Source organism: Lampetra planeri, chromosome 49 (assembly GCF_965212315.1).
Source record: "Lampetra planeri chromosome 49, kcLamPlan1.2.h2, whole genome shotgun sequence".
NCBI classification, from domain to species: Eukaryota; Metazoa; Chordata; class Hyperoartia; order Petromyzontiformes; family Petromyzontidae; genus Lampetra; species Lampetra planeri.
In genome coordinates, this window is record NC_136155.1 from 1,202,578 (window position 1) to 1,223,926 (window position 21,349).

At 47.7% G+C, this 21,349-nt stretch overlaps 1 protein-coding gene across 2 annotated transcripts in view; it reads right to left on the reverse strand.

Moving 5' to 3' along the window:
* Positions 1-875: 875 nt before the first annotated feature.
* Positions 876-21,349, reverse strand: part of LOC144734060 (uncharacterized) — a 258,027-nt gene continuing 237,553 nt past the window's right edge. Inside the window, exons 64-68 of one of the 2 annotated variants that reach the window (XM_078616112.1) lie at positions 20,689-20,977; positions 19,049-19,161; positions 15,194-15,262; positions 9,369-9,602; positions 876-1,989 (exon numbers count right to left, since the gene is read on the reverse strand). In XM_078616112.1, the coding sequence (XP_078472238.1) occupies positions 1,843-1,989; positions 9,369-9,602; positions 15,194-15,262; positions 19,049-19,161; positions 20,689-20,977 (852 nt within the window). In that variant the 3' untranslated portion in view covers positions 876-1,842. Of the gene's footprint in view, positions 1,990-9,368; positions 9,603-13,411; positions 13,481-15,193; positions 15,263-19,048; positions 19,162-20,688; positions 20,978-21,349 lie in introns of both variants that reach the window. The other variant, XM_078616111.1, reaches the window with a different exon arrangement.

Here is a 21,349-nt window from a genome sequence, read left to right on the forward strand (position 1 = left end):
CAGCAATATCAGTTTGCACAAAAGCTGCATCATTAACTTTAGCTTTTAGATGAGGGTTTTGGATTAACAAACATTAAAAAGAACAAAAAATTCGCGACAATGCCCGCTGCTGCGTTGGGCAGTGGTGCACGAAGCACAAACACCGAGGCAAAGCCCAACAACACATCCATCAACAAAACTGTGGCCTTAAAAATAAAAATATAACCGGCGACGCTTCGGGCAATGGGCCCTTGATAGCAAGTAAATAGAGGCAGGAGAGGCAGAGTGGATATACGATTTGGAGGCTGCAGTTTACACCATGGGGCTCCACTCTATCTCTCTGATCTGTTTTTTGCTATAAAGAAGGGCCATTTCCCGCAAGCTCATTATGAATACTGTATGTTCCTTTGAAAGACTGTTGGTGATGAAGATTTAATATATTTTGACACGCTATGCGGAGTGAAAATCAACTTTGAGCGTTCCCATGTATAAATGTGCAATTGGTCAGCCGCTCATCTCTGCTGATGGCCCAAAGCCAGTGGCGGAAATTCCACATTCCCATGGTAGGGGCCCCACAAAGTGGCACTTTTCTTATTCATTGTTTGGACGAGACAGTGACGACGACGACGACAGTGGCCAGAGTCGACTGCCAACAGGGACTTGGAAATTAACGTTGCCAGGCACGGGCAGTAGCGCCACCCCCACCGATCAAAATGTTTCGTTGTGACTTTGTGTTGTAACGAGGTGCTTGCGCGCGTGTGTTGGTGTGACACGATAGGCTGATGGACCATGCATTACGGAGACGAACCGTAGGAAAAATGTGCGATTGCAAGAAAACGAAAGAAGGCAGAAATGATTCAGAATTAGTGCGAAGTTTAGTAGAAATGTACCGCCGATTGATTTACGTATGTTTTATTTTTTTATTTTGCATGGTTGTACAGTTGTCCGAGTTGTACAGGCAAGACTAATGTTACAAAAAAAGCCCTAAATCACATGCAAGTTTTGAAAAATGTAAAGAGAACAAGGTATTTTTTTTCTTTTATACAATACAATATTTACTCACAATGACACAGACAACAAACATAAATCTTAAAACAGCACCATTGGAGATTACTAAAGCACCATTTTGCCAAAAAAAATTCCAGCTGTCTCTGATACGCCACAACTGTTTACAGATCATGCCGAGTTTGGCGGTTTTTAGGTAGAAAGTGTTTTGTGAACAAAAAATTATACTTCTAAAAAGAAAAAATGAGCAAAATAAACAACAAAAACATTATTAACTAACAATGGAAATATATACTAAAATGCTTAACACAAGACATCATTTATACACAGATGCTTTTATCCACTTATTAAGTATTTTTGTTGCTATTATCACTTATTCCTTAAATTTAAGGGATTGAGTCATGTTGAAAGGATGCCACCCAAAAATGTGAAGGAGGCAAAGATATGGATTTGTAAAGGCAAAAAAAAAAATAGCTTCCCTGCTAATTTACCGAATTTTCGTATTGCCAAGACGCAATTTGTGGCTTACAAACATGATCGATCGAATCGAGGAAAAAATTCATGACAAAAAAAAACATAATACAAATAAAAGGTAATTCTAAAAATGCGTGCAGACTTCAAAACTTGCATGTGACGCTTCGACTGTTGAGGTGAAAATGGTTTCGGTAAATATTTTCAATCTTTTCACCATGCGTAAAACTGAGGACAATTTTTTTTTTGTTCGTGGTGTCACGTAGCTAAATTATTAGCCGTCTTTTCATAAAATGTTTGGCGTTCTAATAAAGGCTCTGAGTTTGCAAGTAGGAGACTGTTTTGTGGCTTTGTGTTTCTTTTGTCTCGTATTCGTTTATTCGCAGGCTAGCCGGCAAAACACACGGGCCCGACCTCGAAGCCAAACTTCTGTCTGGAATCGCCAAAGTCTTTGAACATGATGTCGATAATGGGGAGTTGTTCCAGTTTCGGAGTGTTGAGCTCCAAAACGGTCTTCTCGTATCCCTTGCGACGCTGTGGGAAGAGAGGTAAACGAAGACGGTCAAAGTCAGTCACCTTGTCTCCACGCCCAAACGAACCACGCGGCATCATTAGTGATTTAACGTTTGGTATTATGGGCCATGCCCCGGACACGACGTGAGGATCTATTCGACTCGACGAGTTCTGGAAGAGGCGTTTTCTTTCCGGAAAAACAACATATTTGTGGACAATATAAGCAACTAAATTATAATTAAGCAAACAATACCTCTCCGCTCCTACACGTATCTGTCCCGCCACATTTGTTTACACATTCCCATCAGCCACACAGCCTTCTGGCAGTGATATTTTCAGCAGCATTGGTTTAATGCGAGCCAGCTGTCGACTGGTTTCGACTAAGCCAACATCAGCGGTGAGTGTCATCGTTCACCGACCAGCAGTGACCAGCGTGGTGAAGTATGGTCAATAAACCCTAATGCCTGACAGCCCTTGGGGGAGAGCTTCATGCAGCAGTGGATTTACAAAAGGCTATGAATTATTAATGCTATTGTCCAATCAAATTTAAAATGAACGCTATTTGGAGCGGCCATTGGTAAACCGGCTGAGTGCTCGAACAACACTTGTAAAACCAGTTTAATCAGAGGTGGTTGAAACCCAGATTCCAGGCACTCGGCGTCTCTGGCACGGACATTCTGAACCTCTGCAAAGACAGAGGCACCCACACCCAGGGCTTAAACCCTGGAGCTCAGTGCTGCTATCACGGTGTCTCTGGCATGCCCATTATGAACTTCTGCAGACACGGAGGCATGGACACACGTCGTTCCCGACGTTTCCATCTCCGTGTCTGGCACAGCCGTAATGAACCACACTTGGCAACCCTGCGCCTGTGTTTGCGAGCTGTAATGAACACGTGCGTCTCCAGCCTGCAGGGATTCTTGCTGCCTTGCATCGCTGCCGCCCTTGCAGTTTTCTGTCGCAAAGCGAAGCTCCCGGGGTCTGTTAACTCGGACCCGGTCTCAATTCCGCTCCAAGCCACGACAGCGAGCGCCGGCGTTTCGCTCGTTTTGAATCTGCATGCATGCGGTGTGCCGCCTCTTCTGCTGAAGGTAAAGGCGCGGCCCTGCAAGTGCTTTGCTCAAGCCACTGCTGGCGGAAAGGGCCTTAACTAAAAAGGAAGCTGTAGAGGGGATATTTGGCCTACACTTCCACGCTGGCCAGACATCTTGGAAGGAGTACCCACACTTTATCCCACCACAAGTCACCTGCCGATCGACTAACTGTGTCACCTCCATTGACGCTGCTCTGGTGGATTCAAGAAAACTGCAAAACAAAACAATGTATGTATGTTTGTATATGTAAATATGCATATCTCAAGAATCAGAGAACCACCTTGAGTCAGAGAACAACCTCGAAAGAAAACGTCACGAAACCTATTTTTTTTTTATCCCTTTAAAAAAAACCTTTTGCCCCGCAGGGAGTGTTCAATTCAGAGCTGTGGTAATTTCGCGGCTAACAAAGACTCCACGTGATTGCATATTATTTTTGTGCAGCCATTGGTGAATGGGCTCAGAACGTAAACTCAGTCCACTTACAAACCCGGTTTAAATCCCCGGGCAGCTGAAGCCCAGGGTTTGAACTCAGAAATGTAGCGTTGTCAGCCTCAGTGCTCCGACAATGCATCCGAGCACTGCCGCATCCACCCATTTCAGTCCACTAATACACTGTACATTATCAACTTATGCACCTACTTATACCAAGTGATCACCGTCATCATCATTGGCGGTTCTGTGCCGGCAGTGGCAGAAATTCCACGATCCCATGGCGAGGCCAAGTCATCCCCACTGGCTGGCCACTGTTGATTCCCTACTAAAGCGCTGCTCATTTTATATAATCCCAGTGAGATGATGATGTGTGCCTATGTACGTCTCTCTCTCTATGTATCTCTGTCATATCTCTCTCTACTTATATGTCTGTCTATATGTCTCTGGTTCTGTGTTTTATCTCTCTCTCATATTTAGCATTCTCAGGAAGAACGTAATCAACCAGGTAGGGTGTTGACTGTTATGTTATCCGACTCTCTGTTGTATTACATTACATTTCTAAGTATACTAGATTTGTGTTTCTATTTCATTTATACCTGATGATGATTGCTTGTGTTGCAATCGAAACGTCGTATGCTAGTATTTAATTTATTATTTTCTCTTTATACGTGACTTTACCGAAAAAACCAAAGAGTAATTCCTGCAGTCGCGAAAGCTCCAAATTAAGGATGATGATGTTGTTCGGGTGATAATAGTGAATGACAAGGAATGCGCGCGTGCCCAGCCGTTTTTGTAAATCCACTGCTGGATGAGGGCCTCCCCATGCCCGGTGGGCGTTTTTCGACCGCACTTCCAAATGTGAGTCAAGCGCTCCGACCATGGTATCAGCGAGCTGGGAGCATATCTATTCATAGCTCGTGCGCAATCTACTCCGGGACGAAGAAGGGCTCCCTTGGCCATGTCCTCCGTGGGCGGTCGTTCCACAGTGCTGGTCAGTGTGGGTCGGTGATAAGGGGGGCCCGGGCCGTTTCAGATTGTGTCACTCGTCACTCGTGTTAGCCACGGTTGAAAACCAAACTCGGGTTCACCGGGTTCATAATGCTTACCGCTGCACCGCCACTGCACTCAGGACGGGTATATACAGGGCAGTATATGGATATAAACCAATGTTTAAATGCACTATAGAGGCAAACATATGTTTCGTTGCTCGTTACCCACCCGAGCAAAAAACCCACATCTCGGCCTGTCAGGATCAGTGTCATCTGGCGGCGTTGATTTCAGCAGGAAAACTCCGATCTGGTATCACCTCTCTGAGCAACCGAGCAGGGTGGCGTTGCAGGCAAAAGCCCTCCACAAAGCACCCCGGGGGCTATTCAGCACAGGCGTGCACCTGGGATTGTACACACACTGTGCATATACGCAAAGCTATGGTGAAATCAGTTGGAAATAGACCAGATCTTGCCAAACGAAAGGAGCTAAGCTGGGTGGAGCCTGGATAGCACTTGGATGAGTGATCACCACCGTGCACAGCAGGTTGCTATAGGCTGCTGCAGAGATACATTTGCAGGACTCAGAGGGCAGTGCAGCAAAAATCCAGTGTTGTACTGCACCTCTGTGCTCCCACATGTGTGTGTGTATATGTTTCCTGCCTTCATCAACGCTTACCGACCAGCATGGTGAAGTATGTTAAAATGAGCCCTGTGGTGTGGTGAATAAGGGCAGGTGGTGAAGCCTTGAGTAATATGGTGGCTGGTGAGGAGTGGCTGGTGAGTGGTGAGTGTAGGGGTGTGTGGTGAGGAGTGTTAGGCCTTCAGCCAGCAGCACATTTAAGAAAATAAAACTCTTTATATTTTTACTCTTTGGGTCTTTCGGTAAAGTCACGTAGACAGAAATTTGTATTTTTTATTTTACCAGGTAAGGCCCGCTGAGCGATGTAGCTCTTTCTCAGAAGCGACCTGTCCACAAATTATAGCTCAACGAAGTGGCTTGTCATGTGGAAAATCACAGCGGCCAAATACTCTAAACGCCTGATGCTGATTCTAAATGTGGAGAGAAAAATCCACGCGACCACTGGGAAAGAGAGAGACGCAGACTCCACATACAGAGCAGCAGGCGTGAGAGTCGGAATCGAACCCCTGACCTCCTGCATACCAGGCGAGGTAGTTAACATCTCCTAGCCGCCGCGCCGCGCACGTACGAACGACCCTGTCATTCATCACACTCAGCGCCCCCCGAAGCTCCGGGCTCCCATCCCCTCTCTCCACGCCACGGGACCGAGGATAGCCCATTACCTGATTTGCAAAGCAATTTGAAACGGAGGCGTCTGGCTCGCAGCGTCAGCCGTGCTTTCATTTTTACACTCGTTTATTTATCCGCGAGGACCATTTATTTATATTTGAAATTTATTTTCCCCCGCTCTTGCCCGGCCAAATCACGAAGTCATCGAGGAGAATAAGGCTTTGATCAATATCGCGTTTCTTATCTCGGGCTCCTCTGTGCAGTCCCCTATCTCTCCCCCCCCCCGTCGCATCCTCCGAATGACTGCCGCGCGCGAACCCTCGTCTCACCCCTACTCAATGAACTCTGCGCACGTGCTGTGTGCGTGTGGGGAGCGGTGGTGCAGTGGTGAGCGCTGCGCTGCGCGACGGTGACCCGAGTTCGATTCTCGCTCGTGGCCAACACCGGTGACGATCATCTCAACCGGTCCTGGGCCTCCCCTAAGTCGACTCAGCCTCAAATGAGTACCTGGTGCAGTGTATGTACATCGCCACTCGGGAGACAAAAGTGGCCGGGCGTGGTGCTGGCCACCTACCCCCTCGTTAAAAGCACTTGCTCCAAAAGCCTATTAAAGGCTATATGGAAGATCGCTGCTTTTGTCTTTATTGTGCGTATTGTTGCCTGCATACATCTGTGTGCGTCGTTGTGTGTACGTATTGTGTATATTTGTGCGTGCGTGTGTATGCGCTTGTGTGAGTATGTGTGCAAGTTTGCGATTGTACGTGGATTTGTGTGTTGCGTATGTCCATTGTACGTACATTTGTGTCTATATGATTTTTGTAAAGAATGTTTGTATATGCGTGAATGCATATTTTCCTATTTGTCTACGCCTTCAAGCTTCGGTGTTTAATTATGGATACATATAGGCAGCTAAATGGGTATGGTATGAGTCAAAGAAGAGATGGGCTGATGTGGTAAAAGAGGACGTGGAGCTGATGCCAGCGGTGTCAAGATTGGCCCATGTGCAGGGGGAGGCTCGTGAAGGACGCTGCTACTGGGCAGTTGGAGGCAGTCGCCCTCCAACAACAACGGCGGAGGGCAGAAGGATGGGTGGCACAGGGGCACAGCTGGTGCCTCCACCTGTCATCTCAGTCAGTCAACCCATAATACCTGGGTCTGTCCCGTCACTTCCTACCAATGAGCCTCCAACTCTTCACGTGGCCTCTAGATGTACTGAGCCTGCCACAAGCACTATGGTCACATCACTGCGCTCTGGGTGGTGAATGGCGGCTGGTGTTGTGATGGTGGGCGCGTGCTTATTAGCATGTCTATGCCCTTGTCTTACGCGCATCTGTGCATTAGCGTGTACATGTGTGCTAAGTGTGCACAATTATACAACAACAACAACCCGTGCAACCTAATTATACACGTTTCCACACATCTGCACGCGTGCTTGTGCTTCTTGCGCAACAGACAGCTTCACATAATTACATTTAAATCCTCCTTTTTTTCACGTGCTGCCCTCCGAGGTTGTGCTTAATATTTTAATGCACCCGGCACATTGCAAGCGCATCTGGGAATTCATTTAACAGATAATACCCCATTACGAATTCCCCCGAATCCACTGAGACGCATTCATTTATTTACGAAGATACTTCCGATGAAAGCCAATGGCGGCCGTCGTCGTTGATGCCCGAAGACCGGTGCAAGTTTTCGCGCTGTGCCAGATACGTTGAGAGCCTGGGTTCACATCCCCGTCGCAATTCTGGCCACTACCCCGATGAACGCCGGCTGTGAAGCGTCGCGTACACGATTGTGAAATGTGTGTGGATCACTCTCCCAGCGACACCGGTGGCGCTGAAGCAGTAATGCATTGGTCACGTTTGTTCACCTAAGCGACAACTATATACAATGGCTGTGGCGGGTGGAGGAGGGTGTACCGCACACACTCGACTCACGCGACCTGACTAAAAAAAATCAATCGTTAATCATCCCCAAATTAGTGACGGAAATTCCACATTGCCGAGGTGGGGACCAGTAAGTCCAAAGAATGAACCCAATGTCGATTGAATTCTTAACGAAGTGAAACTCATTCTGTCAACTCTGGAGGGATAATGATGGTCATGACGAGGATGAGTTGACCCCCAGCTGGGATTTGAATTTCACCACCATCCAATCGTGAGTCAAAGCACTCCGACCACCGGGACACGTGGCCAATGATTGAAACATACATTTAAATTACGGCTCGTTGTCAATCCACTGCTGGACGAAGGCCACCCGGCACTGCGTTGCACATTGGAGGTTGCCTGACCCGAACGTCACCACCGTTGATCAGCGCAGGTTTAGATTCCCAGGACAGGTTCGGATATCGCTTGCCACTGATGTTAGCCGTGAACAGGAATCAAAACTTGGGCCGCCAGGTTCATTTGTATTGTGCACTTACCACCGTGGTTGAGGATTCTGTGACGTCAATTGAACAGTGCAGGATATTGCGCGTTGACTTTAGCGACAAAATTTTCCAAGTAAAAAAAATAATTAGACTGCAAATTACTCAACTGGGATCACACACAGCAGCAATCAGTGTCGCCTGCTGAAATACTCTCGTAGATTGTGTCTGCGAAGCACAGCAGTGCCCTCGTGAGTATCGCCTTGCGTCATTAAAACGGCGCAAATACCAAATGTGATCAATTATAAATGACATCACGACCATCCTATCTAACCTTAACTAAAAAGCATTTATTCTTCCAGCCATGAGCCTCTGCCCCACACATCCATCGCTCATTGATAATTATCTACCATGGTCCCCTACCACTGCCAGCTTTGCCACTGCCTCCAGCACCTTGGGTGATGTTTGCCAAGCCATCAAGACCATTCCTATGGCCATCCACCCTAAAAGTAGCCAATCACACTGATCTCTCACACTGCCTACAGAGGCACCAGCAGCCAATCACATTGATCTCTCACACTGCCTACAGAGGCATCAGTAGCCAATCACATTGCATTCTCAAACTGCCTACATCGACACAGTAGCCAATCACATTGATCCTGCATTAATGCGTCCACCCTGGTGTTGGTTTAACACACAGAGAAGGCAAAACCAAGAAACGTGAATAGAAACCATCATCAAGCATATATACGTTGAGAAGAAGTACTACAATAACACGGTAAGTGTGATGTCTCTTAATTGCTCCTAAAGTTGGTCATGAGAATTATGATTCAACTCACCTGTGAGTGAGGCGTCACAATGACACTAATAATTAATTGGAGGGTCATCAAATGCATGGACACAACGCATGAACAATTTAATTAATTTTAGATTTAAAGCTTTCGTGACTGCAGGGATTCATCTTCTTGGTTCTTCGGTAAAGTCACGTAGAATTTCATTAATCTTGCTGTGTCAGGTGGTGGAGGGCCTTACGACAGAAATTCGATAAGATCCTTTACATGGGTTAACCCATAAAATGCCATTTAGAATCGTAATAATACAAACCTCTACTATAAAAAAGAATTACATTTAAAATGCTTTTGTTGCACCTTAGATCCTGTTTAAAAAATACACGCGCATTGGCCCGCCACACCCACAACCCATTTTTGTTTTGTTCGGATCTGTGAGGTGCCACGCGAAACATCCGAGCCGCGAACGCCGCGACAACTCACCGCGCATCCGTCATAGAGCGCGTGGATGTAGGACGTGGTGTCGTGGGAGAGGTCCTCCTCGTTGGCACCCAGGAAGCGCAGCGCCTTGTCGAAGCTGTTGCCTTCCAGGTCGTTCCACGCCACCGACAGGTAGCAGTTGTACGTGACGTTCTGGCGGGCGGCCGAGCTGAGGAGCCGGAGGAAGGTCATCTGGACCACGCCGATGGCGAGTCCGTCTGCGTCTGCGTAAGACAGCTTTCACAGAGATCCAGCGGGAGGAGGCGCGGGCGGGCGGGGGGGGGATAAGAACACAATGAATACGGGAATGCAACACGGAATTAATAAATGAGTAGATAAATGTGCATTATTTAATCGGGAAAGTGTCAACGGGTCTCAAGATTTTAATGCATGCATTGGCGGGGGGTTTGAAGGGGGGTGGGGGGGGGTGGCGGTGGGGGGGGGAGTGGACCAGTTCCCTTTAGAAATGTGTGGGAGGAGACCCTAACCTATGAAGATATGGCACTGAGAGGAGTAACCACACTAATCTACGCGATAAAAGCCGTGTGTCCTGGCTGGCATGATAATACCCCAGCTGCCACTGTGAGAGGCCCTCCACCTTTGTAACATCGTGACCTGATTATTGCTCACCACTCCTCATTCCTCACCTCCCCACGTCACTCACCTCCTGAAATCCCTCTTCTCCAAACTCCAGGTGAACAACAATACTACTGCCAGCACTCTCTAATGAGAGAACATCACCCCAACACTCAAATCTCTCCACCGTTTCCCATTCCGATCCTCCAATTTCAAGATCTGTCTTCAATATCCTCCATGGATTCACCCCTACCTACATCTCCCCTCTCATCTCACTCTACTCCCCTCCACACTCTCCTACATCTCCCCTCTCATCTCACTTGGCTCCCCCCCACGCACTCTCCTACATCTCCTCTCTCATCTCACTCTACTCCCCTCCACACATCAGCAACCAAGGAATTCAGTGAAAGCCCTCAGTCATCCTCTTCTCAGTGGGAGATCTCTCACTCTCCTCTGCTGCCCCCATTGTCTGAAATACCATTCCTCTAATCATCTGTGCCGCCAACTCCCTCCTATTTCAAAATCCTGACTCAATGGTTTCCATTTTTGCTTTGCCTATGATTGCCTCTTGTCTGTAACAAAACAGATGGCCACTATTTCTGAACAGTGTCTTGACATGCGGCCACCAATATGAATCCAACCCGTATTGTATAAACTAGGAGAAGAGACCTTCAGCTGACTTTCAGACACATTCTGGCCAACTTAACTTTGTTTAAACAAAAAAAAAAGAACTGTAGCCACGCAATGGGGATGGTCACCGGGGAGCTTTAAAATCTAATTTTCTCACTGAGCGGGGAAAAAAAAACACTTGATGGTCAGTAGTTGGACAGGCTGCGGTCACACGGACCTGTGCGGCGTGTTTATCGACAAGCGAGGTTTCGCTCGTTGGAGTTATCATCCTCGTGAGGAGTGTTTTGTGTGTGGTGGGTGGGAAGGGGGTCGAGGAGGAAACCAAAGTTCCCCGGTGAACAAAAGGGCAAAGGTGCAGCCCTGCAATTGCTCGCTCACACCACTACTCGGAGGGAGCTCTGGAGAGCCTCCCTTCGAGGAGGGTGTCGCGGCCTATTCCTCCCACGCTGGCCGGACATCCCGGAAGCCGGTGTGGGAGCTACCCCGCCCTTTAACCCCACCGCACGTGACCTGCCGATCAACCTCACGGCGGTGGCATCCATTGACACTTCTGGCTGAACAGAGAGGCGGGGGGAGGGATTTTTTGAAAGAGAAAACCAACAACAACAACACAAAAGCACTTGCACCTTTGTCTCGACTGATGTGCGCGCAGGTCGAATCGGCCACCTCTGGATCCTCGTCGTGCCAAATAATACACCGGGGGGGGGGGAAGGGGGGGCGGCAACGATGCAATGGCCTAGAGGCAGCAGCAGCAGTGCGTTCGCCGCTGTTTGTTGTTGTTGTTGTTGCAGAGGTTCGCGGTTTCGAATCCAGCGAGTAGTGGGGGAATAACAAGAATGCTGGTCACCCTCACCCTTGACCGAGTGGCTCATGCCTGAGCACGATCTCTTACAAGTAATTCGGATGCTTTCAGATCAGGTCACGTAGAGCGTGACACCTTCACCACACTGCTCAAGTGTGCCTGGAGGTCAAGGGCCAAACCTTTCAATTGCTAACCGAGTCTTTGAGCTGCAGTGACTATTGTACACAATAGCACCCAATGGTAAATTAAATTACCACAGGTGTAGTAACCGTACCGTCTTGCATCGCAATGGAACGTTAAAGACACGCCGTGTGGTCACTAACAAGAGAGGTCCATCGTGCAGCAGCGTTGTGGTCAGAATTTGACAAATATGCTAAATTAATTTGTTGGAGTTACACATGCCTGCCATTGCCAGCGACCTAGCCACAAATGATAGCTCAACCAAGTCGCTTGTCACGTGGAAATCTATAGCAGCCAACTACCGTACTCTAAACGCATGTTGATTCTAAATGTGGAAGAAAAAACAAGAGGATGCGGAGAAAAATCCACGCGAACACGGGGATAGCATGCAAACTCCAAATATACAGGTGTAAGGGTCTGGTTCGAACCTTCGAACTCCTGTATACCAGGCGAGGTAGTTAACATCTCGCCACCGTGGCGCCCTTGAATGCATACGTAGTTATGCATTCAGAATCATCAGTAAACTGTGCCCTATGGGAGATGCCAAAGACAGCTATAAGTACTCTTTGTTTTTTTTGGTAAAGTCACGTAGGTAAAAAATTTAAATAAATTAAATTAAATCACGACGTTTCGGAAGCAACACAAGCCTCCGCCATCAGGTGTAACCGCTCCAGTAAATTTACAGCCAAGAGTGTTGTATGGGTTATCGTGATTATTTGGAATCATCAGTGAACTGTGCCAGGCTAGAGACGGCCAAAGACAGCCCAGAGAGATAGAAATGTCCGCTAGTTCATTAGGGATTATCAGTTAACAGACTGCCAGATATCTCAGCTCCTGAACATTTCAGCCGCAGAACATGTGTAATTTATTCGGGCGCAGATTGTGCGAGGTTTAAAATGATCACAGGATTGTAAATCGAAAGTTTCGCTCAAAATTTGCTCAGTATTTCAGCCTGCAGGCATTCAACAAAGGCGCAAGTTGATTTAAAAACGTAGCTGCTCAATTACTCCTTTGAGTCAGAACGTGACCAGATTATATCGCTTTTTTTTTGGTAAATGACAGCAGCTTCAGGATCAAAAAAAAAACATCAACCCTAATTTTTTTGTGTTGTTCCAAATTATCTTGGAAATGTGCTGTTGCCTTCATCTCATAAGATTAACTTTTGGAAGCCCTTATAAGCAATTGCATTTGGAGGCTTGCCCCCTCTTTTCTCTCTGCCTGATGAAGACCGCTTGTGTTGCGATCAAAACGTCGTGGGTTTTTTTGTATTTATTTTTAATTAAAAATGTTTTTTCTATCTACGTGACTTTATCGAAAGAACCAAAGAATATGAACATATGTATATTTGGAACTCTTTAATAAAAAAAAACCCCGAGGGTCGCCCTATGGTAGAGAGGAATCTCTACTGTACAACTGTCCTTCATCTACACGAGGGCCTCTCCCTATAGCGGTGCTCACTGCATGGCAGTCAGAACAAAATGTTTACGTGTCAGAGCTGGAATTCACCCAAATTATCCGGAGGAAAAAAAATAACCCCATTGTTTTTTTTTTTGTCCAAGCATAGAGACAATCAACTCATTACGGTTTAATCCTGTTCAAGAAATCAGTAAAAAAAAATTATTTTTCACAGCCTGCCGTTGACTAAACTAGGACAAAAATTGACCAAGAGCTGAATCAATTCACGCCGGTTGGGCGATCACCCAACAAACGACGATGGTCTGTGCCGGACAAACGGAACTCCGAGTGAGGTGCCGGGCAAGGGCCAGCCGAGCACCGGCCTAGCGCTGGGATAGGGTTCACGAGGCAGAGGTTTACGTAGTGTCTGTGCGTGTGTAGACGGTGACGGGTGGACACTCACCATGCTGCCCCGCTTGTACTGACTATACCACGTCCCTGGCACTTCTTTGGGCCAGCGAGCAAGTTTACTCTGCCAGGGGGGAAGGAGCCACACGGGTGAGACATGGGGAGACGACACGGGGAGACAACACGGGGAGACAACACGGGGGGACACCGGGGGATACGAGCCAAGGAGGGACACGGGGAAACACGGGGCATACAGGCGGACACGGAACGCCGTACAACCAAGAAGCACAGAGCCAGGGCTGGCGCTGGCGATGCTCCAACTCGGCAATGGCCTACGGTGGGAAACTAGGAAATCGGGGGCAAGGTCAAGAGGTCGTAAAATCCACCACATTTAGCCGCGAGTATCCACGGCTAAATGAATCTATGGAACAAAAGCTGCAGCGTGTGAAACGAAGCGTGGCACGGAGCATACCTCGATCCATACTCTTGGTTCTTTCGGTAAAGTCACGTTACCGTTACCATGACTTTACCGAAAGAACCACGAAAACTTCCAATCTAGAATGAAGCATACCTGCAATTACACAACGAGGCTGGAAGAGGAGGGCGCCGATAAGTGAGCAAAGTGCGAGATAAGAGACACGGCATTGACCATTGGGAGAAGCGAGAGATTGGGCAGAGCGCGTCGTGGCTAGAAGGGACGGTGGCCAGTGCCCGAGACTAAGGACGGGGCGACAGCCGAAGGAGGGAACGACGCTCCGGGTCGATTCCCGACCACAGATCTGGAGTCATAAAGATCGGCTAGTGTGCACGAGTGAGATGGATTAGCTGCGTCACGTGACCGCCAGTGACGGTGACGGCTTTTTGGGGGCCTTCGTCCAAATAGTGGATCGATCTTTGCCGATGACAATCTGTGTTGTAAGGGACACTGTAGAATGTCGCTCACATTCTGTGTCACAGGCCATTCCACATCCTCATCAGCCAATGTCTATGCACTGCTGGATGAAGGTCTCTCCACGTCGTCACCATTGCTCATTAGCCCGCAATCACACAATCCATCTTACATTTGCGTAAGAGCTGATTATATCACTCCGGGCGCATTCTCTCGTTCGGTTGCCATTCCATAACCAGTCAATCGGCCCTCGCCCCTCCTTGCGATGGTGCCCTGTGCCCAAACCCACTGCTCATATTCACGCTCAATATCATGTCTCGTGTTTACGGTACGCTCTCTGATGTATTTGCTCGTCTTTCCGTCTCTCAGTGTAATTTCCAGCGTGCATATTCCCACGTGTATATATATATCTTTTGCAACTCGCCCGCAATTCTCTTTCCATTTTATTATTATTATTCCATATTTCCGTTCCATATATCACAGCTGACCGTGCGCTGTGATTGAAAACGTCTTGAGGCATGTCAGGTAGGCTGCTTTTTATTGTCGAGTTCAACTTTCCAAAAGCAATTCATTTTGCTCATTTGTCACCTTGCTCGGTATATTAAAGTGACGCACTGTGCGCCGACTTGCACAGGGTGGCTAAGTCACCAACACCAGCCCTGGTAGACAACTGTGATTCGGGGGGGGTACGTGATACAAAGGTACGGTACGGGGGGGGGGGAGGGGGGGGACACAGGACACGCCTGATCACAGCAAACGCTGATCACCGGTTGCCACCGCCGTGAACATTCGTGACGGCACGGATGTCACGCATGGGGGACAGGAGGAGGGACGCGGACCACAACAGAGGGATGGAGGAGACTCAGGAGAAATTGGAAAGTGGAACCAGGGGTTTGCCTTCGGTTTTGGTTGTGGTTTTCCGTCTGCCGATGGGTTTAATGATCTTACCATCCCACCGTGCTTGAATTCACTGAACCATGTGCCCTTAGTTTCTCCGGACCATGCAGAAAGCCTGGCCTGGATTTTAGGAAACAAATAGCAAAGCAGGAGGAAGAAAGAAAGAAAGAAACGAGGAATAGACAAAAAGCGAAACAGAGAATGGAACAAAAACAAAACAAAGCAAACAAGCGATGATCAGCAATATGAGCAAAGCGACTGAACGCATCGCAGACTTCAATTACCACACCCAAGCCGCTCGACCGGTCGTGTATGTACATACATGGCACTTCTGGGACTGTGTCGGCAGTGCTCTCCCCACTCCATCGAGTAAAGGGATGGTGCCCATCACCATCAGTGGGGCCCTGAGCGAGTGGTGGAAATTCCACATTCCTTCGGCAAAAAAAGGCTGGTTTCCCTTCAAGTGGTACTGTTTATGTTACTTATCCGAAATGATGACAGCGGTGCTGGTGGTGAGCTGAGTTGAGCTCAGACTAAGATGTTTAACTCGCGCACTGCTGGTGACCACCATGCCAGGGCTTGTCAAATAAAACTCTCCATGGGGAACGTTAACTTACGGAGGTGAACTATGTCACAGCTATTACATATGTACATACACACACAAATGCTTATTTCGGCCACGTTAAGTATTGCAGCAGAGCCGGTGTGCGTTTGAATACAAAGGCAAATGGACAGTGCTTTAAACTCACAATTTTAGTATGAACGATTGGGATAAATGAAGGCTTTACATTTTATTCCGAACCGCGCATTGGTGATCGATACCGTGCGGGAATTCATTTGTTGTAAACGTTGTTGTTGCTTGTCGTTACGTTTCTATCCTCGTAAAAAAAAATGGCAATGATTACAATTTTTAAAAATATTATATTGTTGAGCATAACAATGCTATAAACACGAGGTCATTTTTCTGATTGTCATATTCCCGTGTTCTCATGGCAACGACGGTGATGCTGAATCTCATCATTTCAAAAAGAAAGACCCACTAAGTCTCAATAATCATTTGTTTTTTGCAAGGCGCCATGCACTGGCATGTTAACCAATTCACGTGCCGAGTAATTTTTATTTCGTTTCGGAGGAATCCAGAGAACCTGGTGAAATCCACACAGAAGAAGAGACAGCGGCCAAAAAATCCACTTCATCGACCGTTCGGCAAACCGGCTTTCTGTACTGCCATCCACATGGCCACCTCACAGTTCAATCGAGGATTGAAATGTCCTGGCACACAATGGACTTACCGACCCTGGACTAAAAAGCGCCGGATTACAGGCATGCACCATCACTGCTGGCCTGATGATTTATGACGATGAACGTGAGAAAATTCAAGGTGTGAAATGACAAGGGTGGTTGTCGTACAAAAGGAACCTTTGTGAATTTAAATTAAACCAATTTAAAGGTCATTTGCAAAAATGAGAACGGCCTTTTCTCTGCACGTGATGGCACAGGTTCAAGCAGGGTTTCACTTATAGCATTGTGAAGTTGACATAAAAGCAAGCAACAACGTTTAAACAAATAAGGTCGTGGCATCTTTTTGTTTGCACATGTCTCAGCTTTTACACAAATCTAAAATAAATCCACTTTTAATTGTCTTAAGAAGACACAACCCAAAAAAATTATATGGCATTTTTTTTGCTGCATGCCAAGGATGTTTCCTGGGGCTGCCCTCTGCATGAGGCTCAGGTTTAATTGGTGAGAAAACTAATTGAACGTCACTTTAATAATAAAAAAAAAATCATTCCGATTGTGCCGTCGACACCACCGCCAAGAGATGAAATATCGAGTGAGGACTCCCACAGCAACGCGCTGCGTGCGGGAGCACGACCGCTGTGATGGGACTTCTCGGAAGACCGCTCTGGGTCACTTGCTTTTTTTACCCACATCCCGCTGCAGACAACAACAATCAATGCTTGTTGCGTGATGGTTTGAAACACATGTTTAATTCTCAGCGGTGTCATTTAGCCACATGAAGTGACAGGTCACATTCAATGAGATCTTTTATTGTGTGTGCGGTCAGAATCAGGTGACCTGGCCGAGACCATCAACCCAGTACACCTGAGAACCTGGTTTCATCACGGGCGGCTGAAACTCAGGTCACTCAGCGGTGGAGAATCAGCCCTCTGACCCCTGAACCACCCGGCCATCTCTGAATGCCACCTATAGGCTGCTGCCGCATTCTCGTGATCTCACTGCGCTGTGAGTACTGTTTTATATATACCTGTTTCGCGATACGCGGGGCATTCTGGGAGTCGGCTATGCGAAGTAAATGCAGCTCAGTTGGGCATGCAGGCGCATTTGAAACATAACTGGCTCTGCTTGGTCCAGGAGCTCACGAGATGATGTATCAGTCAGAGGTGAACTGGCTGCTTTCGAGGGTTTGACTGCCACATTCTTGGGCAGCCACGTCGAATCAAAAACCCCAAAAAACTGCGGCCGCTTGGTTTTATTTTGGGTTGCATCTTCCATCCAAAAAAAACAAATTTGGCGTTCGTTTTCGGACGACAGGAAACATTTTGTGCGAAAAAATGCAGAGCACACAAAATGCGTCGTCCAACTGTTTTAACGCAACGTTTGTGAAAAGGGGGGGTGAAAAAAAAGCCGTCGATATTAGGGTGCCAAAAGCTCAGCGTGAACGAATTTAGAAAAGAAGCCATCGCCTGTTAAAAAAAAAACGTGGCAAGCAAAAGCGGCCCGCTGAAAAAGCACCCAGAGAACAAGCGGCGAAAAAGAAGACAAAAAAGCTTCCCTCATTCTCTTTGGGTCTTTCGGTAAAGTCACGTAGATAGAAAAATAAGACGATTGCCTGTATTGTTCTATCTACGAGACTTTACCGAAAGACCCAGAGAGTATGAATTCCTGCAGTCATGAAAGCTTTAAATCAAGGTTCCCTCCTGGTTAAAATTAGGAGGCCAAAGATAAAAAAAAAACCTTTGAAACTCGTGTCTCTTCATCTTCCAGTGAGAGCACAGGGCCGTGCCTCGTTTCACGGTGGGGTAAATCGCTGCGGTTTGAGTCATGAATTGGATCCAAGTTGACAATTTTTTACAAATATATTATGATTGCTTAGGCTCAGGTTTTGAGGGCAGTGGATGAAGGGAGGGACACACAGACATTAATTTCGAAAAATATCACAAACAAATAAACACATTTTGTGCTGAGCACGATGGCGCCGTCGCGCTCGCAAATGCTGGCGGCTCTCAGAAAGTGGTGGAAATTCCACATTCCTATGGCGGCAGAGCCAATCTTATTCGGCAACAAAAAGTTGACGTCCCACAAAAGGGAGAAAAAATGCAAATTGTAACAAAAACATCTCATTACGCGCTTGCCAAAAATGCATTGAATTAATTAAAATCTAAACATTTGAAAAAAAATCATGAGGTAAAAACATTTCATTGCATTGTCTCTTTCAAATTGAGGTTAAAATTGTAAATCATGCACACATTGTAAACAATACAACGACAAGACAAAGAACCCCCCTCCCCGTATAGCCTGAACAGGCTGTTGGGGCAAGTGCTGTTAACGAGCACCTATGAAGGCCGGCACAGTGCACGAGATGGGTGGCCAGCACCACGCCCGGCTGCCTTTGTATCCCCAGTCGTGATGATTACACACTGCACCAGGTACTCATTTGAGGCTGAGTCGACCTAGGAGAGTTCATGACTCGACCGCTCCATTCCGTAGCAACGTGTGGATTTCCACAGGACCATCAACAGAGATGACCACCAACCCCAGCGGTGAGCTTGAGCGGGGAGAAACATTGATTGGACGTTGAATTGGTGCAATATTTTCCCTTTCGAGTGAACGCGTCGGTGCATCGATAGCGAGAAATAAATGAGAGCGGAGAAGCTCGCTTACCCCTTCTGACTTCTTGTCGGGGTAGATGCACGTCTCTCCACCCGCGGTGAAATTACAGAAAACTTTAAACGAGTCTCCCGCGCAGCCTTGGTTCGGATCGATGTAATATTCTCCTGCGAAACCGCGCACACACAAGCACACGTACGTACATCGTCACACACACGTCGATACACAGATAAAGACAGACATTCTCCCATATAGCCTTCACAGACCGTTGGGTCAAGCGCTGTTAGCGAGTAGCGCCTATGAAGGCCGGTACGGCACACGAGGAGGTGGGTGGGCAGCACCAGGCCTCACTGCCTTACACAGCGCACCAGGTACCCGACCTAGGGGTGACCCCGGGCCTTTTCAGATAATCGTCACTGGTGTTGGCCATGAGTCTGAATTGAAATCAGGTTCCCAGGTTCGTAGCGCAAAGCGCTAACCGCCACGCTATAGCATATATACATGCAGAGACATAAATCATATACACACATACATTATGTCGTTATGTCATATGCACAAACACACAACAACAACCGCCGTTTGCCACCACTACGCTTGTGCCATGCCAGGTGCACTTTGAGTCCCCGTGAAAGTGTCGAAGGCTCGCTAGCAGGAGGTCACGGAACAGACCCAGGTGCCACGGATTCACAAAACATACACACATACACACACAATTATATCCAAACACAAGACGAAATATTTCGATTTAAAGCTTTCGTGACTGCAGGGATTCATCTTCTTGGTTCTTTCGGTAAAGTCACGTAGAATGGAAATAATAGAAAGTCTTCTCGACAGACCTATTCTCCACCTGAGGACGGCTGCTTGCGTTGTGGCCGAAACGTCGTGAGAATAATTTTATTATATTTTATTTTTATTATTTCCATTCTACGTGACTTTACCGAAAGAACCAAGAAGAAGACGAAATATGGCCAATCCTTTGGCTGACAGCCTTCACGTAAGGCACTGGGCATTACTGTAGACAAAAAATAAATTCGCCTATATTTTACGCTCAACAGCGAGCCCTGTCCGGAGAGCCCAGAGCGTAACGCGGCATTTAGCTGGGCAAGGCTCACTGGTGAACCCGAGTAACCGCTAGCAAAGACCCACACAGCAGACTGGCATCTCCTCACTTGCTGCAGTTGGGCAAAATGAGCCTGCGGGGTGAGAAGCATCCACATCCTCAACCACACCCATCGCCCCATCCTTCACAGCCTGTCGGCCAAATAGTTGAGGGGTTATCAATTTCGTTCACACAAAAACGCCATTGTCGCACGCGATATCATTGTCGCACGCGGTATCATTGTGAGCCTTGCGTGGCAGGTTGGTAACACTCGTGCCTCGTAGCAAGGAGGTGCTGGGTTCGATTCCGCGTGGGTTTCGTCCGGGTACTCTCTGTTTTTTTTTTTGTCCCATAGCTTCAAAAAACATAAACGCCAAACCACGCAAGCTGACCGTTGTCCAAACATTGCAACGCTGAAAAATAACCTACAAAGAACTTAGTTGGGATCGCACGGATCACCATCACCCCCTAACTGCTCCAACTCCGTGCAGCTTTCCTGGGTAAATCAAGTGCAGCTGAAAATATCGGCAATTATAATAACGACGACGACGACGACGAGTGAATAGCAAGTTGAGGACGGGGGCTGAACAGAGACCGTCTGGGTAGTCCTTGTGGGCCAGCTGCAGGTCCTTGCACGTGCGGGCGGGGTTGCTCTGACTGCCGATGGGGTGCTTGATCTGCTCGATCTCCAGCTTGAGGGTGTTGAGCGAGGCAAACACCTCCTCCATGCCCTCCGTGTAGTCCATGTAGCCGTCGCTGCCCGTGGGAGGTGGTGCCGGGAGGCTGCCGTCCAGGGTGACGCGGTTGCCGCCGTCTGCCGACCTCTTGGACCTCCACGCTGCCGGATCGCCGCTTTGTGAGAAGAGGCCGCTCCCGCGAGGGCCCTCGATGTGTGTGGAGAAAGGTTTCGTTATTATCGCCATTGTCGTCATGTGGGGAGAAAGGTTTCGTTATTATCGTCATCATCATCGTCGGTGGCAGCAGCAGCAGCAGCAGCAGCCTGTAGCCCGGGCCACGTCATCTCTCACACCTCCGATAAGCACGTTTGGCTACATACAGTGCGAAAGAAATTCAACGTATATACGTACATCTCATGGTGGCAAGATGTTAACTACCTCGCCTGGTATGCAGGAGGTCGTGGGTTTGATCACGACCATGACAATGCCTGCGTATTCAGAGTTGCGTGTGTCTCTCCCTGTAGCCGCGTGGATTTTTACGCCGGGTCCTCCGGTTTTTCCCTCCACATTTAGAATCAA